The 22,952-nt window shown below is 48.1% G+C and overlaps 7 protein-coding genes across 7 annotated transcripts; 2 read left to right on the top strand and 5 right to left on the bottom strand.

The window, feature by feature from the left end:
- Nucleotides 1–37: 37 nt before the first annotated feature.
- N7516_007650 (60S ribosomal uL3 domain-containing protein) lies at nucleotides 38–5,214 on the bottom strand (the record flags this gene model as incomplete). The annotated part of the gene is made up of 12 exons (XM_057220370.1): nucleotides 38–293; nucleotides 356–1,029; nucleotides 1,118–1,274; nucleotides 1,339–1,396; nucleotides 1,481–1,512; nucleotides 1,587–1,678; nucleotides 2,285–3,987; nucleotides 4,053–4,209; nucleotides 4,270–4,362; nucleotides 4,418–4,597; nucleotides 4,663–4,949; nucleotides 5,016–5,214. The coding sequence occupies 12 exons, from the start codon at nucleotides 5,212–5,214 to the stop codon at nucleotides 38–40; spliced, it is 3,888 nt and encodes a 1,295-aa protein (XP_057074461.1).
- Nucleotides 5,215–9,378: 4,164 nt separating this feature from the next.
- Nucleotides 9,379–9,596, bottom strand: N7516_007649 (uncharacterized protein; the record flags this gene model as incomplete). Its single annotated transcript, XM_057220369.1, has 2 exons — nucleotides 9,379–9,553; nucleotides 9,592–9,596. 2 exons carry the CDS (start codon nucleotides 9,594–9,596, stop codon nucleotides 9,379–9,381), a joined length of 180 nt encoding a protein of 59 aa, XP_057074460.1.
- Nucleotides 9,597–11,539: 1,943 nt separating this feature from the next.
- N7516_007648 (uncharacterized protein) lies at nucleotides 11,540–12,580 on the top strand (the record flags this gene model as incomplete). Its single annotated transcript, XM_057220368.1, has 2 exons — nucleotides 11,540–12,010; nucleotides 12,065–12,580. The coding sequence occupies 2 exons, from the start codon at nucleotides 11,540–11,542 to the stop codon at nucleotides 12,578–12,580; spliced, it is 987 nt and encodes a 328-aa protein (XP_057074459.1).
- A 1,272-nt stretch (nucleotides 12,581–13,852) lies between these two features.
- Nucleotides 13,853–15,103, top strand: N7516_007647 (uncharacterized protein; the record flags this gene model as incomplete). Its single annotated transcript, XM_057220367.1, has 1 exon — nucleotides 13,853–15,103. The coding sequence occupies one exon, from the start codon at nucleotides 13,853–13,855 to the stop codon at nucleotides 15,101–15,103; it is 1,251 nt and encodes a 416-aa protein (XP_057074458.1).
- A 220-nt stretch (nucleotides 15,104–15,323) lies between these two features.
- Nucleotides 15,324–17,282, bottom strand: N7516_007646 (3'-5' exonuclease; the record flags this gene model as incomplete). Its single annotated transcript, XM_057220366.1, has 1 exon — nucleotides 15,324–17,282. One exon carries the CDS (start codon nucleotides 17,280–17,282, stop codon nucleotides 15,324–15,326), a length of 1,959 nt encoding a protein of 652 aa, XP_057074457.1.
- A 1,109-nt stretch (nucleotides 17,283–18,391) lies between these two features.
- N7516_007645 (uncharacterized protein) lies at nucleotides 18,392–19,183 on the bottom strand (the record flags this gene model as incomplete). Its single annotated transcript, XM_057220365.1, has 1 exon — nucleotides 18,392–19,183. One exon carries the CDS (start codon nucleotides 19,181–19,183, stop codon nucleotides 18,392–18,394), a length of 792 nt encoding a protein of 263 aa, XP_057074456.1.
- A 1,008-nt stretch (nucleotides 19,184–20,191) lies between these two features.
- N7516_007644 (cytochrome P450) lies at nucleotides 20,192–22,119 on the bottom strand (the record flags this gene model as incomplete). Its single annotated transcript, XM_057220364.1, has 7 exons — nucleotides 20,192–20,585; nucleotides 20,647–20,918; nucleotides 20,969–21,213; nucleotides 21,289–21,440; nucleotides 21,496–21,687; nucleotides 21,737–21,866; nucleotides 21,924–22,119. 7 exons carry the CDS (start codon nucleotides 22,117–22,119, stop codon nucleotides 20,192–20,194), a joined length of 1,581 nt encoding a protein of 526 aa, XP_057074455.1.
- Between the last annotated feature and the right edge of the window lie 833 nt (nucleotides 22,120–22,952).

Genomic DNA, 22,952 nt, shown 5'->3' with positions numbered 1-22,952 from the left:
ATGAAACGTTGCACTACCAACCATAGGCTTAAACATCTTAAACAGTCTCCACAAGGTCCTTCTTGAGGGTACCCATGAAGGCCTTCTTCTCCTCGAAGGTCTGGAAAGCACCGTGACCGAACTTGGAGGAGGTATCGATCCACTTGAGCTCGACCTTCTCGGTGGCCCTGCGGGAAGTCTGGGGGTACAGAGTCTTGCGCAGAGTCATGACACGCTTCTTGACACCGGGAACACAGCCCTTGACCATGACGAAGTCGTTCTTGACCTCACCGTAGTGGACGAAACCACCCATGCTGGAGAACAATTAGAATTAAGAAACAAACACAAGGGGAGAAAATATCAGGGAGGAACGTACGGGGTGATCTGCTTCTTGGAGATGTCGAACTCGGTGGAGGCGTTACCCTCATCGGTACCCTTTCCAATGCGGAAGATCTTGTGGTTGCAAGAGGTACGGTGGTGGTATCCGTCCTGACCGGCACGGGCAACAGTCCACTGGACGTGGTTAGGGTGCCAAGCACCAATACAGGCGACCTTACGCAGACCCTTGTGAGTCTTGCGGGGCAGCTTGGTGGTACCCCAACGGGAGGTGACACCGGAGAAACCGTGACCCTTGGTAACGGCGATGACATCAATCATCTCGTCCTTCTCGAAGATGGAATCGATATCGATGGTCTTCTCGAAGAGGTTGCGGGCGAAGTCGACCTTGTCGGAGATGGAGCCACCGTTGACCTGGATCTCCATAAGGTGGGCCTTCTTCTGCTTGATAGGAGTCTGGCGGATCTGGGTGTGGGCGAGCACACGGACGACAGTGCAGTACTTCTGGATGCGCTCAAGCTCGCGGGTGATGGAGGCACCGGAGCTCTCGGCGTGGGACTTGGCGTACTTGGTGAAGGCCTTCTTCTTGGACTTGTACCAGTTCTTGTAGAAGCGACGCTTGACCTCGTCGCTCAGGTGCTCAGCCCAGACAGTGGTGAGAGAGCGGAGACCACGGGGAGTCTCGATGTAACCGACGACACCGACGGCGACGAGCTAGAAAGAAGAAAAAAATTCATGTTAGGGTCCGGTCGGTCTTTTTTTTCTTCGTCCTCCACTTTCGCACACAACAGGGAAAACGTACAGGAGGGGTCTCGATGACGGTGGCGGCCTCGACAACCTCCTTCTTGTGCATCTTGGCACCAGGACGGTCAAGGTCACGGACGATGGTGGTCATACCGGCCTTGTAGCCCATGGAGGCAGTAAGGTGGACGGGCTTCTTGGCATCATCCTTGGGGAAGCTGTCGCAAAAAAAGTCTCAGCGCACAGATTCACAAATCACGAACTCATTTAGAAAGTACTGACCTCTTAACCTTACCACGGTGACGGGCAGCGCGCTTGCGCGGGAGGTAGGCAAGGGAGCCTGGAGATATAATCAGTATACAGTTCACACACAAAGGCCGTATTTCGAAATTTCGATATATCGAGGAAAAAGGTGATCACGAACCGTGACGAGGCGCTTCGTACTTCCGGTGACTCCTGAATAGCGAAAGCAGGTCAGCAATTGTATTCAATGGCAACTGTATATAAATCTTCAATCGGGATAGACTCACATCTTGACCCTGTTATCGTTAGTCGTCGAGGTGGTGGGAGGACGATCTGGAAATGTCGAAGTTGATTTTGCACGCTTGGTGTGTGGGCTAACCTAAGCGAGACTCTTGGCGGTCAAGAGCCTGAGGCACCCCACAATAACTCAAATTAGCTAATCAAGCCCTGGTCCTGTCACGTGTCGTCCAGATTTTCCCGGCTCTGAGATGATTTTTTATGGGGCTTGCTGCTGCCAAGGCAAACGGCCAGCAATATGGTTTTAGGACATCCACATTGTGGGCTCGAATGAAATGTAGACCGGAATACAATGCGGAATATATTATAGTTATAGAGTGCTACAGTAATACATGTGTACAGCTTAATGAGAAAAGAAAGGAGATGTTAGAAAATTTACTCTACCAAATTCCAGAGTATCGAACAGATGATTTGCTTCAAGGATGCCTAATGCACCATAAAAAAAATTCACAGTGAAAGGAGACTAAGAAATCATAAAAAAAAAAAAAAAGAGAACGAACAGACATGATGGATTTTCAGCGCATGCGCTTGAAACTTGGAAGTCATCGTAACTCGCACATTCATACCGTACATCACACACTGAAAGATAGGCAGGACAGGGAGGAGCAAGAAAGCGAGAGATTTGGGGGCTTTGCCAGGTTTAACCAGACCACACTTTTGTGGCCGGGAGAAGAAAGACTTTTCATACCGTTGGCTCGACCTTGGATGGAGTACTGGCACGGGCATTTCCGGCACCATTGGCTGGGTTGCCAGCAGCGCTGCCGTTGGGACTGCCTTTGGAAGCAGCAGCGGCCTTCTTTTCTTCCTCAACTTCATCATCGTAGTCTTCATCAACATCCATTTTGCGCGCGGGGGGCTCGTGCGCAGGAGGAGCCTCGGGGCGAGGAGGCTCTTCCTTGACCGGGGTGTTGGCGGAAGGAGGCCCAGAGGGAGGGGCGTTGGGTGCTGGTGCAGTGCCCTCGGCCATCGGGGGAAGACTGGGGCCAGCAGAAGGACGGGGAGGCATGTCTTGGATCGAAGGCAGAGTAGGAGGGTGGTGAGCAGCCTCTGAGGGGTGGTAGTTCTCATTGGCACGACGGGCGTCCTCGCGGCGAGCCTCAGAGGAGCTTCGTCGTTGCATCTCACCAGGAGAAGGCAAGCGAGCGGGCGGGCTCGGGCGGCGGTTGTTCTGGTCATCCAGACGAGCACGGCTCTCTTCATTTGCATGCTTCTTGACTGGACCAGTATCAGCCTCCCATTCGCGGCCGCGCTTCATCGCAGATGCGGGGCGATCTTCGCGATCACGGAGGGCAGCCTCAGCAGCAGTAGCAGCCGAAGGAGGAGCCGGAGCACCAGAGGCGATGGAGTTACCACCTGGAACTTGTGGGGGGAGGGTAGGACCGGGGTGGAACTGTTGGAGAGGGTACCCTGAGCCCGGCGAAGAGGGACGCTCATCGCGAATAGGGCGAATTTCAGGAGCAGGACTGAAAGGACGGTTCTGGTAAGGGGGAGGATGAGGGGGAGCACCGCCATTGGGCCCGGGAGGTCCAGGGGGGCCAGGAGGAGCGACAGGCAGACCAGTCGGCAAAGCACCTCGCGGGGCACCAAAGGCATTACCACCACTGGGAGCGCGTTCGTGGCCTGGACCAGGAGCGTTTCCAAGCTGAGGTAGTGTGTGAGGCGGCGGGTAGGCATTTGGATCACCCATCTTTGGTGGCGAGCGAGGCGCGCCACGGGGATCCGGGAACGCCCGGCCAGGCTCCTGTCGAGGACTCTGAGCAGGAACACCGGTGATCCGGACATCGCGCTGGTCAAGACCGTTAGACGGGGGAGCTTGGCCCTGAGACTGAAGCTCGTTGATACCGCGGTTCCAGTCAGGAATCTGTCTTGGGGGAGCAGGAGCTTGTGGAGGGGGACCGATGGGGGCTGGGGCGCCCCACTGAGGAGCTGGAGGTGCACCAACGCCAGGCGCCTGATAAGCCTGAGGATGAACATCCTGCGGCTGAGGCGCGGGAGCAGTGGGCGGCTGTTGTCCAGCCGTGCCAGCAGACAACTGACTCTGAAGAAGCTGCAGACGAGCCTTGATGTGAACGTTGCTCGGATCCAGATCTGCGGCGCGTCCGTAGGCATCCAGGGCATCGGCGATCTGGTTGTTGCATGATTCGTACAAAGTGCCCAGGTCATACCAAACCTCCGAAATGTAAGGGTTTAGGCGGATCGCACGAGAGTAGGCGTCGAGAGCATCGCGGTATTGGTTGATCTGGTAGTAAAGAACACCAATCGAGCACCAGAAGGTAGGGTTCCGGCCATCGCGATAGACCGCTTGCTGATAGGCTTCGTACGCCTTGGGGTATTTCGCCATGGACATGTAGCAACGACCGAGGAGGTACCAGCTTTGAGCGTCATTGTTATCTTAGGGAACGGATTGATTAGTTTTAATGTATACAATCCACATGGGTGATTGAAAGTGTACTTACCAGCATTGACGGACTTCTCCAAAAACTGGATGGCCTTCTCTTGGCTTTGGAAGGCATTGCTCTGCTGGTGGTAGAGCCATCCAAGTTGCTGGAGAACTTTGGCGTGGTTTGGATCCCGCTCAAGGACACGCTGGTAAGCGGATTGAGCAGACTCAAACTGAGGATTTCATCAGCACAAGGTAAGAAATCAAAAAAAGTGGAGGGAAGCATGGCTTACGTCTTTCTGTTGCTCGTGAACATGGCCAATCTGGAACCAGATGTCTTCTTCGGTCAGAGGGCGTGGGGGATCGCTAACAATGTATTTGAAGCACTAGCATGGATTAGTCACAGCTCTCAAAAATTTCATCGCAAGAGATTTCACATACCTCCAAACTCTGGTTAAACTTCTGTTGCTGCTTGTATATGATTCCCAGGCGGAAGTAGATCTCATTGGCCTTCTCGAACTCGGGTGACATGCGCATCACTTGCGAGAAAGCCTCCTCCGCATGATCCAAAGAACCATAGCGATCATACAAGATACCAATTCCATACCACAGCTTGGGTTCCTAATGAGGGGGATTGGAGTCAGCCAAGAATAATTTCAGGGCAGATATGACAGAAAATGGCTTACCTTAGGGTCGCGCAAGTGGTAAAGGGCTTGCTGGTAAGAGGTGTATGCCTCTTGCAAATTATCCATCATGAGGTGGCAGTGACCCAAGCTACCCCAAGTCTCTCCATTGCTTGGATCCAACTTCAAAATATTTTGCAAGTACTCAATTGCCTTGGGGAACTGCTCCTTTGTTCTGAGAATGCACGAAATAGCATTCATTGCTGAGATAGACCATTGATTATGACGCAGGGCCTGCTCGTAAGCATTCATCGCACCTTCGAGATCGCCCATCAGTTCGGTCAAGCTGCCTACAAACGACACACACACACTGTCAGCAATCGCCAATTTTAAATACATGACCGGTTATTCCTTACCTATTTGAAGCCAGACTTGTTCATTGAGTGTGGCGATCTTCTGTGCGGTGGTGAGAGAAGGGACTCCCTTTTGTCCTTGGACAGGAATTGCTGACATGTGGCCATTGGCCTGCGCCTGCGCCTGCGCATGCGCTGCGAGATGCGCTGCCGCATGGTGAGGAGCCACGCCCGTGGTGGGTGATGGTTGAGTATGAGACATGGTTCCCGAGAATCGTGGGTATGGTTTTGAGTTGAGCCGTGTCGCGACCGAACTCTCGGGGTAGGTTTGCGACACGATGATGCAATCCAAGTTTACACCCCTATTAGACACTGATCAAGTGTACTCTTGTGATATCGCACGCCAATCCTGAGGCGCAATTTCCGATGGGCACGAGAGAGGAAAAAGGGCAAAAAGCAAAAAAAAGAAAAGAGGGACGGGGCCGCGAAAGAAGTAAAGCTCCCTAACGCGACACTATCCAGTAGTGAAGGGTGGCAGTTTTTCCAAAATCGACTAGACCTTGGCGCTGTCCCGAAGATAAATGAGTGGCGCGAGATGGGCAGTGACACAATCTCGAGGGGGCAGCGGGTGAGGTCACAGCTATGTAGAGCTTGAGGCGCGAAGGTAGAAGGGAAAAATAAAAAATATTGAAGAAAGAGGCGAAGATACAAGGCGATACAGTGGGGAAAGGGGAAGTCAGAATTGAGGATGATCCGAAAGCCTAAGGGGGAAGAGAGAGGGAAGAGTCGAGGGGCTGGCAGGAAAGGTGAAATTTGCCAAGACACGCTAGTGGTTGGGTAGCTCCCGGCCGTCACCACTGATTATCTAATACAAGCTGACGCTCAGGAACGGCTTAGCGTTGTGGAGAAAGATCTGGAGGCGGTTATGCTCGTTTTATTTTTATTTTTTGATTTAATTTTAATTTAATTTTTGTCCCTTTTGGGAATTTTCGGGGGAATTTTGGATTTTGGATTTTCCCTTTTTTCGCTTTTTTCTTCGCTTTTCTTTTTTTTTTTTTCTTTTTTTCCCTTTTTAGGCTCCATCTTCAAAATCCACCCATGATCTCATAACTAAGAATTAAGCATATAAGCAGTCTTATAATTATTTACTCGATCTTTACATTCTATAGGCATAAGAAATAATCCCAAGTTATTTTTCTTTGCTGTTCTATTAAAAATCCATAATGCCCAATCTCCCAAACACGAACACACAAACCCCCCGGCAAAAGACGCCGAGTGGGGACTCCCCCCGTGGTTGCCTCTAAGGTGCGTTAGTGCAACTGTGCTCCGTGGTGCTATGTAGCCCACAGGGCCGTGCAGCCGCATTGGCTTTCTCAGATCCCTGTTCCCCCCCTTTTGCCCAGCACATTTTAGGTACTGTGCGTACTTAATCCTCCGTCGAATAAGAATGAAGACCGGGAATAAATCATTTTACTTGATTTTCTTTGTCCAATCCTTTTACTTTTTATTCGATCTATCTATATTCAGCTACTCTATACTCCGTGCTCCGTACTCTGTCTCCGTACATAATATAGATATAATTACTCCGTATTGCATACGTCAATAGACTGCAAGACCAGCACAGACAAGACCAAACCCGGAACTGTGCAGGGTGCAGCTGTCGAGTGACCTTGTGTCCCCTCTCCTTTTTTTTTTTTTTTTTCCTCATCATTTTTCTCCGGACTTCGTGCACACAATCCCAAGCACACCCCCTTGACTCTTGAAAGTCCATGAATTTGTTGGTAAAGTTCCAAAGTACCATGCAGGGTACCTTGACTTGCATATTCGCCCCTTCCGTCATTATTGTACCCGCCTTAAAACGGACTAGCGTGTGTCCACAATTTTCAATTTTTAAATTTCCTCAGCCACAAGCCAAGTGGCCCTGTGCTTGTGGCTAGTGCATACTTGTGGATGTGATGATCTTTACATTTTCAGTGGACCTCGGGAGACTCCCGGATATGACAACCGTGACAACATCTTTTTTGAAATTCCATTAGTAGTGCAGCCCCTTAATGGAGTACTCACATACCATTGTCTCCCCTACTTACCTTTCAAAAGTACATAGTTATATCATATAACTCGGTGTATAACCATACGTGGCCACATTAGAGACCATGTGTACCTTATATATTCTCCCACGGGATCCACTTGGTGCGTGGGCCTCAATTTTCCCAGGGTTTGCTAGCCGAGCCGCCGTCTCTGCCGTTGGGAGGTTGTGAAACGGGGTGTTTCCTAACAGCTTCGACAACTGTCTTATATGGCCCTTACAGAGTAGAGAGATCTGGGTTTCACAGCCGCTTATTATTTTAACTTGCCGACCGCGTTAAAAGCCTGTATATTTTACCCTTTAGCCTTTTTTCTAACCTTTTCCCCATCTAAATCCCTGCTGTCTTAAGGTGTTCTCGCCGAGTCTGAATCAATCAGTACAGAATACATGAATTCTTTTGAAAAAAAAAAAAAATTGAATGAATGACTTCGCTGTAACTGCAAATCTACTAATGTCAGAAGCATGTCAAAACCCAAAGCACCCCGGGAATTCACGGCAATGGCCCGACCAGAGACACGATCAGCCGCGCGCATGCCTCTGCACTGCGGTCCCATCATTGTGTCCACTGTGGAGAAACGCCCATGATTTATCCTGAGACGATAAATAAATACGTAGTAAGAACCAAGACCCCCTGCGACGGGATTTTGCAGACGCCATGCTCCGAGGCGGTGGGTATGACCGTGCGACACGATTCCAGAGTTAGAATCGAGGCAGGGGGTGTGGGCCAGGAAAACAAGGCTAGACTTGACATTGCATGAATCACTGGCGCTTCGGAGTTGATCAGCGGGAGAGAAAGAGTCATCAGGCAAAGCCATATGCAGATTATATTTATGAAATTAAGCTCTTCTCGGACATGACTCACCTACACAGTCAAATGGTAAACCCTCCACAATTTGCCGGTGGATATCATCCGCCTCATGGTCAGATTATAAGAGGAAAAATAAGTAAAAAAGCTAAGGCAACTCAAAGCCAACCAAAAAAAAAAAAAAAAAGAAACGATAAAGGTTTCAAGTCATGTCTCGCCAAGACTTGATAGTGCAAAGTGCAGGGATTGAAGCCCGGTCCAGTTTGGACACAAATGTTCGATTTGTGTGACCTCGAAAAAAAAAAAAAACAAAAGCCAAAATAGATGCATCCATTTCCTATCCTCCCCGATCACTGATAAGATAGGGATCGTGGGGATATTGGCCTGATAGTGTGCCATTTCCAACCGGGCTCGGTGATGCAGATGCGTGGTTCAAGGACGTGGGGGGAGCACAGATGCTTCTTGTGTGAGGTACTTTCTGTCGGGTAATATGTCTGTGCTGCTTTGTGTTGGCGATGGGACAGGGATATATCAGTCTAGTCATATATGATGTCTAGATGCAGATGCTTATCATTTGACGTTAGGTGGTTTTGGGCGATCAGGAGGGTCTCATGGTTGCATGGGTTACCCCAGGCGAGCTCAAGCCATCAACACGGCCCCGAGGATCCTTTTCAGGTACCGCTAAACCAATAAAACCAGGCAGTTATTGATGTAGGAGTCGGCTAGTTGACTTCCAAATCTAGCCCGGCACATCTTGATTGTGGCTGCAAGTCCCCGCCACAAATATTGATAGACATATGTACTGAGAGGATATATTTCGAGTTGAACTACGGAGTAACTATTTGAGTGAACGAACTACTACCTTCGAATTTGATATTTTTTGTTGATCGCTTGTTGCATTCGAAATAAGCTCGACAATTATATATATGTTTTGCTACGAACCCGATTTTTCAACTCAGCATTTGTTTGGATTTCCTCTTTTACACAACACACTATATGTATTCAAAAAACAGACTATCCATTTAAATATCAACACCTTATTTTGATTGCAACTTTGCCTAAAGTCAACCTTGCTAATGAACCAGCACGTGATCACACGCACTATTGGTGGCATTTTTAATATGTATCAAGAAATGGCACGAAATATTAGACCTAATCAAGCATGGTCACATAAAAAGAATCCACACTACAGTGTGCATGGAGAAAAAGGTACCCGTGGACACTAAGAGCGCCCAGACACATTAGCTATGATGGTTTATTGAGAGACTAAGTTCCAACTGCATCTATTGCCAAATTGATCATGAAGATCGACTATGCTAGGACGTAGTAAGGTAAATATACTAAGCCGGCATATTGCCAATTAAGTTCAAACCTAGAAGTTAAGTAAAGGAATGAGATCATGGGAGGGGCTTAGAAAAGCACATGTGCAGCAAATAGCTCTAGGGGAGCCAGTACAATTTTGGAACCCGTGGATGATACTGCGAGTACCGAGAATCGAGGATCGAGCGCATACGCATGTGCAAAAATCTCCCAAGCTACCTTTGCACGAAATGATGGAGGTTGGCGAAAATCGGCGAACTGTTGTTCAAAACCTTGGTGGCAGCCTTAGTACTTTGTTTCCAAGCTTCTGTGTTCCAAGTCTTCAATCCATTATGCGATTCGATAGTGCCGGTGGAAATTCGTTCGTGGCGTAGTTCGATGAGCTTGCAGCTAATGGATAATGTGCTGGAAATATTAGTGGAAATCACCCCATGTGGATGAGGGATAATTCCGGGAAGAGAGGCTGGATATATGTGCTGTAGGGCGCGGTTGGTGCCTCGGGAGCGAAGACCCAGGAAGAAGAGCTGCTCAGATGGAATTTTTGTTCGAGATAGTGACCTCAGGTTTGCGTACAGGCAAGGGGAAAGGTGACTTCACATATAACGTTGTACTTGTCATTTCCCAGGGGAATACGCGATGGATGAGATACGACTCGGCCCAATATGACAGGTAGGTAGTGTGGTCGATCGGATATCTGTGATACTTGAGAGATATGGAAGAGTCGATCATTTTTGACGGTGGTCCATAGCCAGCACATGAGCAGACCACGACCCCTCATATTGGGTGGTTTAGAATAGCACTCAAATTTGGGGGGTTGTGATTGATCTACACTCGCCACCTGTCATTGTCATTGTCATTGTCATGCCATGCCATTGCGTGCTTGGCTAATGGTAGTTATATGGTTGATCACCGGCTGAATTTGAGGAAAAGCACATGATTCTCGGGTTGATTGAGTAAAGACTGACAGCCAAGGGGAATTAGTTGGACAGCGTGCAGCCGTAAATAAAGGAAAAACAGATAGACTGGACCGGGAGCGCGGCAACGTTACATTTGCCGAGCATAGAACACGCAATCAGTCGCTCCTGACCGCTCACCAGGGACAGCCAAGCAGAGAATACGGTTTGGTATACAGTGCCCAGACACCCAGATAGAAAAATCCTACAAGCCAAGAGTTGAGCTCTGTCGAGGAGAAAGCAAATTTTGGATCTGAAGCGGATGTCGGAGGTGTTGATTCGTTGATATAATCGGATTCATCTCAACGGGGCAGCGGAATGAAAGGGACCAGAAGGCCAAGACTTCCAAGACTCTTCCTGTCAGGGCTGGAGTATCTGACAAAAGGGATCAAGATAGGTACGGAGTATCTATTTTGGCTCTCACTATGCACCTAGGCAAAACCTAGGACAATTATTGGCAAAAGTTAGGTAAGAGATATTGAACAAACTGAAAACTATTTCCCCGAAATCGAAATGCCAACACCCGCCAACCTCTCGGCGCCTGGGCGTTGACCCTCCCTTTGGGGGGTTACTGTGTTGCCCCTGATTTGGTTGTAAATACCCATGGGGTTATATAGTAGCCCTGCGAGCATTAAATCACATAGAATTCCGATGCATCCAACGTACAGGTTATCTATGTAATTTTGGGAGATTATATAGATGCAATAGTTATAGTTAGTTAACTAGATGGGGCAATAGGAGTAATACATGTTATCACGTGCGTATGGCCATTACCGCCAAGACTACAGGACTCGTCTCATCGCGGATCATCTTGTCGTCATCGACCAATCAGAGACCGGAAATTGTGGACTTCCTTTCCCCGATGATTGCTTGGCGCCTTGGCAGGTGGTATAATCTCGTAATTCGATCTGCACCTTTGACCAGACCACTCAGCATTTTTGTTTCACGGTAGGACAATTGCACATCTTGTCCGACACAACCCTACCCTGTTATCGAGTACGGCCTGAGATAGCCGTGATCGGATTCTAAGATAAAAGGATCAGCAGGATACCCACAAAGGATTCTTGTACCCCATACAAGGCTCGACTCAATGCCAAGGTCTCGGCATCTGGGCGTCTTGGCGAGAGGGATTGCAAACAGCAGGAAATGCTCCTCCGCTCTCTGGCACGGCCTTTCCTGGGCTTTCCTGGCTTTTCCGCTCTTTTCAGGCTGCGGCTCTCCGTGGTCTCTTATAAGTCTCTCTTCCGCCCTTCCTGCCCGCCCCTTCCCCCTTCGACTTGTCAACAGAGAGCCCCCTATGCCCGAAAGATTACGACTACGGAAACCATGCGGTGAATTCTACATGCAATAGTCGCCCTCTGTGCGTCTACCTAGTACGACTCTTGCTTCGTCTTCACCTACTGCTTTTATATTCTCGCCCGACATGCGGTCACCGGAGATGTCATATAGTCCCGCCTACTATCGGGATCAAGGACCTCCTGGAACGGCACATCCTCGCAGCTCGATCGTCACCCCTCCACCGGCTACCCGTCGATCTCAAGAACAATCTTCCATATTGGGTCACGCTGTAGGCGGATCTCGACCCTCCTCTCCCATACCAAGCCGCGACGCCAGTCCCCGTACCTCAGGCTCACGGGCACACCGTGTATACCATAACCAAACACTGGGAGGACCTCCGTGGCCCGGTTCAGATATCCGAGAGACAGACCCTGTTCCGGCCGGCTCAGCATCAAGTGGCGCACACAAGGAAGAGCGGGCCCCCAGCAGCTGGGCAGACCGGCCGTCATTAATGTCGGGGGAACATTCCAACCCGAGTATAATCCGTGTGCGAAAGCGAGCCATTCCGGATGACGAAATAATCACTAATGAGGGCCAAGATGCTCTCTTGATGCTAGTAAGTGCGCAGTGTAGTGGTCCAATGTTTTATGTACTAATAAAAAACTGATAGTTCCGCCTCACAATCGTCCCATTATACTCATTCGGCGCTTCTCTATATACCATCTTCGCCCTCCTCTTCGCGCTTCTTGTCTCACCTTTCCGTCTGTGCTCATTTTCCCCATACCTCCGCGCCACGACGTTTGTATCACAACTTTGCGATCTCCTCTCTCCTGTCCTTCACATCCACGAGCGGCTCGTTTGCTTGCAGCCACCATCGGTGGAAGACCGATCATCCTCCACCCAATCCACCCAATGGATTCGCTCAGAGCCAGATTCCGACCAACCGTCAGTCATATCCCAGCCGAGCGAGGTTTATGCGGTGACTACTTCATTTTTCGTCCTGCTGCTATCCCCATTACTCAGCATTGTGATTCTCCTGTTTGCATGGACAGCCGCCTTTTTCTGGGTCTTCTCCATGGTCCTGGGTAACCCAGACGGCACCGAGCGGAAGGATGATGGTCGCACCGCCGTTCTCGGAGTCTGTAAATGGTGGCGGTCATGGCTATGCAAAGCCCGAAAATCATAATAACTTCCAATAAGAGCCCGCCAGAATCAAGCAGGCCAAATCAGTGATACATCTCACCGCCAGCTTCACGAAAGCTGTATCACTCCCCCTTACCTTGAAACATTGTCCACGCACTACATTGATACCCTCCCCTCCCCTCTCTCGGTACATGGGCGTACACCGGGAATACGTGGAATGACCTCGCTTTACTTTTACTTTTACCCTTCGCATGCTGATATTACCTCCGTCCTTGGTGGCTATGACTATACACATTCTGCATCGTTGATGCACGCGGCGTCTGGGATTGGCTTTTATTTATACACGGTCTGGGCGGGCGCACTGATATCGAAATTATTTCGACGTGTATCTTTTCTTTTTTTGTTCTTGTGTCTTGCAGATTATCGGGGTGTGGTTGATGCCTCCCCTTGCTCGACTCAAGACTTTTTGACCTTGTCTTGTCTGGTGAGCCGGTGGGGGATCTTCAATCTGCCTTGGAACTGTATTTTTATGTATGAAACTTGCCTGCGAGAGGAGGTTGTATGTATGCACTGCTCTCGAGTGCGAATCTGATACCCGGGTTTATTGCTTTTGATTCTTGGGATCTGCTTGAAGTAAACACTATAGGATTCTGTCTTTCACTCAATCCTTGCAAGATAGATGGCCAAAAGTATTTGTAGTCGAATGAGGAAGCTGGAAGTCATCGCTTCAGATTATCTTGTCTCATGCCTTTCAATTTATGTGGGCAATACAAGAATAGTCGGCCGCTTATGCGGTCTCTGCCCTTACGACGTACTTCATCATCTGATCCAGTTGACCCAAGATGATACCACGAATGTTATATTTAAGATCCTCTTTTAATGTCTTTCCCCCTTTTAGAACAAGCTTTTGACAAAGCCTGAGGTTATCGTCTTCAAGTACGCTCTTTTACCCTGCCAGACGAGGACTAGCATATATTGGAAAGACCATATGCCTATAACTAGATATGTACCATTCATAGAACAAGACTTTACATAGTTATACTTCACTACAATCACTGTATGGTATCCCATATCGGAATGGAACTTCCCCTCACTATCCCTGCTTGCCTTTGTTGAACCACTCGTCTACGCCGTAGGACTACCCCTGTAGAGTTATCTCCACAATTTGCAACTTCTCCTTTGTGATATTTAGGGATCTTATTCGATTGATATTTTACCTCCCTCTGCCCCTGAGTTTATGTAAGAAACTCGTCGCTTTTAAGGTTGTTGAAACTTCTTTCAAAGAACTTCCCCCTCCTCCAATTGCCATGGAAGCATGCATCCCACCCAGAACACCGGAGGCCCTAACCTCAATATATCCATTGCCGCACCCCCTATATGGACATATGCCGCAGGGGACACTATAATCGGCAGCGTGAGCCGCCACTCGCATATAGTGGCCCCAGAAGCCAAGCTCTCACTTACATTGATCGGACGCACAAGAGCCCGCCTAATAACAGAAGGCTACCCATCGAAAATCTCATCCTACGGCAACTGGAAACTTTTCGAGCTTCCATCGCAAACCCTGTTACGTGGACCTATACACATACCATCGCCCAGCACGCCAACCGACTGGATCAACATCCATTTCTCAATTGATATCCCCGAAGCAGTTTCACTGTCAGCAGTCCGCAACCACGCACAAGAAGAGAGTTTCATCCCACTAGAAGCAAACTACCTCACACAGCAGCAGTTACCGGGGACATTTTCCACCGAATGGACCGGAGCCAAAGTCTGCATCGAGTACTATCTCCAGGCGCAGCTGCGGTATATTCGCAATGGCTTATGGTATGTCCAGCGTGCGACAGCGCCTATCACGTTAGGCTATCCGACGGTAGACGGAAGGGGGATCCGGTTCGCGCTGCAGCGGTGCAGTATCGTGAGCCGGGTGCGCAGCCAGCGATTGCTTCCGTGGATGCGGGATGTGGATTTATCCTTGAAGCAGAAGACGAAGAAGATTCTTGGGTTATCTTCTGTTCCTGGATTTAGCTTTGAGGTTGTGATGAGTGTGCCGATTGCTATTCAGCTTGATGATTCGTCGCCGATTCCGCTTCTTATCAGGATTATACCGCAGCGGGATGGGAGTAGTAGTGCTATTTGGGATGTTGTGCAACGGGTCGAGGTTATTGAGGTTAAGATGAGTATTCTTTCGAAAGTTGAGATTGTTGTCAAACCGAGTGAGGAGAGCTTCTATAAGATTCCTAATGATGGACATGTGTTTGTTCAGAATTTGGGCCTGGAGAAAGCGTTTGAACAGCGAAAGGATCCTATTGTCACTTTTGCTGGGCCAAGTGATTCACCGGTCGATATTGGGAGGGTGCTTCGGCTTGTTCTCAGACACGATGGTCTGATGAGTGATGGGAAGCGTCTCAGTGTTTTGGCTAGCATCCAGCCTAGTTTTGTCACTTTCAATACCAAGCTGAGTCACTCGATAATATGGCAGATCTCTCTTAGTATTGCCGGGGAGACACGAACTGTGTCGATGACGACAGTGGTCACTGTGTATAACAGTGCCTCTAGGCTGTGAAGTTGTGCCTTGTTAAGGCAATGGGCTTTTTGAATTTGACTGGTGTTGATTTTGTGGACAGAATTCACTTCTGTCGTATTGCCTTGCGGGAGCATATCCCTTGTCGAATATAAGACAAGGAGAGCCACAGCGAATAGCCTAAGGATTGCACGGCTAAACACTTATAATTGAATTATCATAATAATATCATAATTAACAGATAATTGTAGACATGAGAGTATCAAAAGAATGAAGCTGCGGCCGCTTCGATAGTTACCGATTCGTATTCAGCGTCACCAGTATCATGGTCAACAAAAGAAGAATCAGGGCCGTTAGCATCATCATCAGACAGGCCAATGTCATGAATATCCAAGCCAGTCACACCACGAGATAACATCTGGATCTTTATCTCCATATCATGTTTCCTCTTCTGCTCCTTCACCTCCTCCTCTGTCTTCCTCTTCAACTCCCTCTCGTAGGCGCGCTGCTCCTCTTGGTCCCGGGCATTGTCCGCCCATACCTTTAGGTGTTCCGGGTATCGCAGACACCATACCACAATATCCCGTGTTGCGTGCGCATCCTCCAGCGCACTGTGGCCCTGCTTCCCGACTTGGATATCATAATTGACCAATTCATTGGTAAGGGTCTTCAGGCTCCATGTGCGGTTGAGGGGTTCACTGGCGTGTGCAGTGTAAAACACCGCTTCGCTGGTAATGATAGAGGAGTCGACAACGTTCCAGTGGATGATACCTAAGACGTCGAGATCATTGTTGAGAGAATGGCCGACGAGGACAGTCTCGCTATCCATGAACTCCCATAATTTCGAGCGCGCGCCTTCCCAGCCAAACAAGGCTGTGCCTTTCTTGACAGCCTTGTTCATGGCACTAGGAGTCACTCCACTGAACCGAGAATCCCAATTCACTACTCTCGATTTCGGTTGCACATAATTGTCGATGAGAACCTCGCCAGTCAAAAAGTCAATTGCGCTCAAAAATGCAAGTTCCCGACGCCCTGCTTCGACTTGCACCATCTCACAGTCAAGGACAATTGCTCTCCTTTTCGGCAAGCCACCCGCGGAGCGAGGAACTTGGCGGAAATGTCCTGTTTTCGGAGGGGGCTTCTTCGACGGGCCTCTGCTGACGTCCGCCAAGCTAGCCCGAAAGGTGAAGCCTCGGGTGACGAGACGGGTTTCCGAGTGACATCGTGCCGACAAGTAGCGAAAGATCAAGCTTTGTTCGAGCGGCTCGAGGATAACATGATAATTTGCGTTTTGGATGGTGGGTGACGACGTATTTGAGGGGTCAAGTTCAGAGGTCTTACTCCGTAGGTCTTCAAAAGCCTCTGCCCTCAACGGAGTACGTGCTGGGGCCTGATTTGATGTGCGCTTTTGAGACGTTTTTGCAGGATTGGCAGGCAGTATATCAGGGTGATACAGGGACTTCTCAATCTTTGTTTTCTTTGGATTGGGTTTCGCAGATTTTGCAGACAAAGCCTCAAACAGATCCTGGGATTCCTCGAGTTTTGTTTTCTTTGCAATGGATATTGTAGGTTTGGCAGGGACGGGCTCAGAAAGAACCTGGGACTCCTCAAGCTTTGTTTTCCTCGGAGTGGGTTTCGCAGATTTGGCAGACAAAGCCTCAAACAGATCCTGGGATTCCTCAAGTTTTGTTTTCTTTGCAATGGATATTGTAGGTTTGACAGGGGGGAACTCAGAAATACCCTCGGATTTCTTAAGCTTTGTTTTCTTTGCACTGGATTTCGCAGGGTTGGCAGACAAGGGCTCGGAACGATCCTGTGACTTTTCATCCTTCGCGGTCTGGGGCGATGGCTTTGCAGGCTTGACAAAAGACTCGGACAGATCCGGGAGCTTGTTATACTTCACGAAATTTAGGCTTGATTTCGTAGGTTTGGAAGACATGAGTCCAGAAAAATCCTGGAACTTCTGCTCCTTCGTGCTTTTTGGAGCTGGTTTTGCCGACTTGAGAGACTTGAGGTCGGAGCCATCTAAGGGCTTTTCATGCTTCTGGGAGTGCTTGAGCAACGCCGTTATAGTTCCGAAAGAACTGTCGCATGGACTGCAAGCAAGTTTGTGGCCTTTGGACTCAAAATGAGCCTTGACAGCACCGATGCTTTTAAAGCCACCTTTTTGACATCCAGGACAGACAAATAACTTGTCAACGGCTGTTGTGGGTGAAGCCATGATAGACAAAAGAGAAATTGACGTGTTGTTTTCCAATTTTGTCGTGACCTCGGTGTACAGAAAGCTATAATGGAAGGAGCAATATGTGTATGTCTTGCCTAATCGAGCCCAACGTGGGGAGTAGGGATTGGTAGGCGCGACACTTTGCTCTGTAATCACTGTGGAGGCGTATGGATCAAAAATCCAACGATATATAATCGACGGGACAGTCTCTAGTGTCCAAATTAACTGGTTCAACTTATGGTCAGACAAAAGCACAGAGTGAATTGATAATTGATTGAAGAGGGATGAAATTGGCCAAGCCAAGATTCTGCCCAACTCTACCGGGTTGAAATGGGTGCCTGAAATAACAGGCCAATAACAGCGCAAGAAAAGATTGGCTGCGTGTGATAGCCGTAGGATAAATCTTTTCCCGACAACATTCTTCTGATAACACTAGCACTACTCCTACATGGTACCTATGAAGGTTCGCTAAGACAATTCGAGTCCATCATCTTCTTTCTATAATTGAGGGGGTACGTGGTTTCCTCATTCCCACATCTAAGGGCGAGTTGATATACTTAGCCCAAAGAGGGAAGTGACACAGAAAAAAAGGTCGAATATGAACTCTCCTTGAATGGCACCTGGGTTAATTCATAGTAATTAGTGCCGTGAATAATATTCTGGGAGGGGGGGGGCTTGTTAGGATATCAGATGAGGTACTCGTACATATGTAGCTACTAGTAATTTAAAAATTACCATCGATAACCATGTCTTAACCTATAGTTAACTAGCCACTGCTTAACTAACTAACTAGTGGTACATGAACTCTTAATTTCTGGGGATTTAAATGAAACTGTCGTCTAAGCCTTTTCGCTACCAGGCAACCTTCTATTCTATGCTTACGGGTTTAAAAGGTGCAATAAGCTCCAGACAAACTATTCAGGTTTGTACTCCAAATATATATAAAAAAATCTATATCATATATAGTTCTAAGAGACTGTCAATATGCACAAACAAGTGTTTCGCTAGACAAAAAAACAAATCAAACAGTAGACCTCTGAGAAAAAGCTTAGTATAATACTAATCCTTACCCTTCTTCCTCCCCTATTTATCGTCGACTTATACACCTAAAGTTCTTCTTCTACTCCATCATCTTCTGCCGTGTCAGGCAGTTCAAGTTCATCGTCTACTGCCGCGTCATACACATCATCCTCATCATCATCATCATTCTGCGGCACCTTAATTCCTAGGATAGTCTCGTACCCTTGGATATATAATCTCGCTGGATCTGGCAAGTCTGGATACTCTGGCATCTCTCCCAATGCTAGCTTCTTATGAGCTGGAAATTCAGAATCGTCGTCAGCTGCGTCATCTCGCCCTCGTTTACGCGAGTTTTTGGGTGCAGGTGCAGGTGGTGCAGGTGGTGCAGGTGCAGGGACAGGAGCTGGAGCAGGGGCTGGAGCAGGGGCTGGAGCTGGGGCGGGTGCAGGGGCGGGTGCTGGGGCGGGTGCAGGGGCAATTACAGGGGCCTTTGCTGGGGCGGGTGCTGGAGCCGGTGGTTGCCATCCAGCTATGGCCGGTGCAGAGAGTCCCCAACTGGTGGGATCATAGGCTCGGTAGAAACGACAAAGATCCATCATCCACTGAACAAGCTGAGCTTGAGGACGGCCTTGGATAGATGCTGGTAGATTGGGTATTTCAGCGGTGACACCAACATTAAAGTTTGTTCTATGGTTGATCGAGGCAAAAAGATAGTTAGGCCTGCCACCACCAGCGATATGTGCAGCTTGCTCGACGTCATGAACTCTTCGAATAACGCCCATAACAGTAGCTCGGGCTTGGGGGTTTGAATAGAGACCAAATCGATCCCACAAACCTTGTTCGGGTCCTGGACCAATACCCAAATTGTATCTCGGCATTTTGAAGGGTAATAATAAAAAGTGATAATATGTGGAGTTGAATTGTGTTGGTTATTAGATTGTTGGACGAATTGAATAGTTGCTGTGAATATGAAATGGGAGCTGGAATGGATTTCCTCGACTATTAAATACTTGACGCGCGCTTTGAGACCGAGACGGTGTTAATTTAGAACGCAGCTTTGAGACTCGAGCTTGAGAAGTGCATTGTTTATTGTCTTTGACATCGACAAAGCATAGGATATGGCTAAAACGATTCATGGTATCTTTAGATCAAAACAAAGAGGTAGTGAACAAAGCAGAGATGCTTTAATTAGTTCTCTAACAATAATAGTCCGGAAACAATGGTGGGATACATGGCACTATCAACCTATCCACTTTGTTGTTGAGGTAGAACATGGGTACTACGTGGAACTAGGAATATGTGGTGATTTAGTCTGAGTTCATTCCCATATAATGTGTATTCAACATATTAATCCGATACTAAATGGGCTCTTTGATTGGAGAACGTCGCCTCCTAGGGAAAAATGATTAGTAGAATAGGACGCATTCAATCTCTCAGTTTAAAACAAGTAATCTCAAGCTCTAAATACCAGTCGTTCTTTCACGATCAGGTGAAAAATAATAACCTCTGTGGCTTGATGTCATTGTTTTCCCAGTCTACAATTCTTGGAAGCCGTAATTGAAATGCTAAATTTGACAACTTCATATCTCCGACAACGTCCGTTTAAAAGGTCGGTCATGAAAGCCGAGAAGCATTTTGAAAACCATCTCGTGGGTGGCTGGACATAAATGAGTAAACATGACAACTTTGCGATCTGAGAAGGAAGTTCGATGATGTTGGATGTTGGACTTATTGTAACCGAATGCGACCTGATATAGTCCTAACCGATGGCGTAGATCCTCTTGATGGACTAGGGATGGGAAAGACAATGAAGCTGCAGTTTATTGGCAGTTTCACGCACGCACATAAGTAGATGGCTTCACACGAGCATACGCACGGATTCTCATCTACTTACTTGGGAGAAATTCGGAATCACTCTTCTCCCAAGGATGATGCTTTTCGAGGTCTCTGACAAGTTGTTCGTGCACTGCGCTTCGCGGCTGGACTGACACCTTAAACGGAGCTGGATGGCTAATGACCCCGGGGAGAAACTTTAGTGGGATATCCTGGGTAACTCCATTTTGGATTGGTTTCGAGATACTGAAGACAGCCAGAGCCTGTGAGACAGTAAGAAAGACGTTTGCGTCTGCCAGTGTACGCCCAGGACAGGCTCGACGACCAAACCCGAACACAAGCATGTGCGGATCGCGCTCTGGGAGTTTGCCGTCGGGGGAGGTCAAAAAGCGCTCCGGGCTGAAGGTCATTGGGTCACGATAGACGGTTGGATCGTGTGTAAATGCCCTAAAATATTAAAAAATGCATCAGAAAGTACTGTATCCTGCAATGGACAAGAACAACTCACCAGATGTTTGCAAGAACAGATGATCCCTTGGGGATGAAGTACCCTTCGCATATATCGTCCTGAGTTGACGTGTGTGAGACACCCATGGGTACAACTGGATGCCATCGGAAAACTTCCTTGACTAGTGCATCCATGTATGGAAGATTTTCTCGATCTTGGAATTGAGGTAGTCGATCACTCCCAAGCACTGTGTCGAGTTCCTGCTGAGCCTTGCGCTGCACCCCCGGAAAAAGAGCCATTGCGAGGAAGAAACTCGCAATAGAGGAAACAGTCTACCTTTTGTCAGTCAAATATGATGCGTATAGCCCGGACTTTCTCTCACTGTATCCGCGCCTCCTGCGTATAGAGACCCAGCTGACCACTTGATGATGCCTTCTTCTTCAGTCCCAGGCTCCACACGATTATTTTGGAGAAGATTGGACAATAATGATGGCACGAAACGACCATTACTTATTTGCTGCTTGGTGAATGCATATGGAACGTCACTGAACGACTGTGCTCTTGACTTGTAGGTTTGAGCGATCTTCACGAATCGTGCCCCAGGGAACCAGGCCGGGAGATATTTCACTAACCAGAGAGCCAGAGAGTCAGAAAATATTCCATAATTCAACGAGTTGATGTAAATCATCAATTGCTACTTACTTATTGGAATAAACTCCACTGCCCAAGTTGCTGGAAGCAAGGCGTATGAGAAGTCCTCCATCGCCTTGTCGGCCAGATCTACAAGAGGGTCCTGCGCATGAGGTTCAATAGTGTACCCATACGCAATCTTCAGAACGATCGCTCCAGCATCTCTATTGAAATTAGAATTTGTATACTAAGATATGTTGAATAGAGGAATTGACTCACTTCCGTATGTGCTGATGAAGTTTGTCTGGCTCATCCAATACCCTCAACAGAAAACGACCAACCTCCGTTGTCTGAACATCGTTGAAACGGGCAACAGAATTCTTTGAACCAATCTCTTGATACAAGTGTTTCCGTGTTTTTCTTACGTGGTCCGGGTTTCTGAGCGCCCCAAGGATATATTGCCAGCCCGACCTGGCGATATCAGTTACCCTGGTGTCACGCAAGCAATGCTTCCACTTACATGTCAGTGAACATGTTTTCTGGACGTCCTGAGTGTATAGAAGAATGCTTTTCTAATAGCTGAACTGCCAAATTGGCGTCGTTAAGGATGATGACATGTCTGTCCAGCACAGTGAGTGAGCTAATGGGTCCTTATTTGGAAACAGTCAACATCCCGGGTTGTATATTCCGCAGGAATTCTCTCTTACCATATAGCTCCTTATGTTTCAGCCAGTGCATCCAATCTTGTTGATCTGGTGTTGGAAGGTCCTTCAGATTTCCAATTATGGGCTTCTGTTTAGGACCAGGAGGAAGAGGGAGGGGATATCTTTTGCGGCCGCGAAGGGTTGTAACAATCCAAAATCCAAAGGCAATGAGAAGACCCAACCATAGTGTTGACAACATGCTGATGTTGATGTTAAAGAGAAAAATTCAAAACATCAAGAGAGGGGTGCTACATCGCGCGGTCTCTTAAAGCTTTAAAAAGAGGGGTGGTGTTTTGACATAGATACCTGCAATATGAATATTAACGATTGATTAGTCTCGGTATTTTACGAAGGGTAGCATTGCAGGATGTATCCACTCGACTGAGAATCTTCCACTCTATACGATAGGTCAGCCATCTGCATATAGGAGGGGTGAGACGGGGCGTACATGCATATTCACGTAGTCTGCATCTACGCCATACGAGGCTTGTCTGTGCGACAGAAGTTATCCCAGCCCTCTGATTGGATTAGCTTCTGATATTCATGTGTTCGATGAGTCTACAGAATCGTGGCTATATTAGCTTATATATGAAATATCATACCACGGCGCTAATTGACTGTACATAAGTAAATAGGCTACCAAGATGGTTCTTTTAAGACACTAAACCCCGGGGGTAGCGACGACTTCTATTGGCCCTTACGGAGCGTATTCGTTCTGATCTTCATGTTACATGTGAAACACATGCAGGCTCTCTGGTGGGTGTTGAACCAGTAAGAACCCATAAAATCAAAATCTCGACGAATAGAGACAAAACGGATTCCGATGAAAAGTGGCGAATCGTACATTATGCTCCATGGTTATAGCACTTCAAACCTCGCCCCTGCCTTTACATCAATAGCCCTCCCGCTTGCTTCTCCTAGTGAAGCCCGTTTAACTGGGGGCGCCGTCACCTCTGCCCTTCCTTCCAACCCGCCACCAGGCCACTGCCTGACCCTCCTTTATCCCAAACCAACATCTATGGCCAACTTTGA

The sequence above is a fragment of the Penicillium verrucosum genome (assembly GCF_028828655.1).
Source record: "Penicillium verrucosum strain IBT 35672 chromosome Unknown utg000002l_segment0_segment0, whole genome shotgun sequence".
Taxonomy (NCBI): domain Eukaryota; kingdom Fungi; phylum Ascomycota; class Eurotiomycetes; order Eurotiales; family Aspergillaceae; genus Penicillium; species Penicillium verrucosum.
The sequence above is the reverse complement of the archived record's forward strand: the minus strand, read 5'-3'. Positions and strand labels throughout refer to the sequence as shown.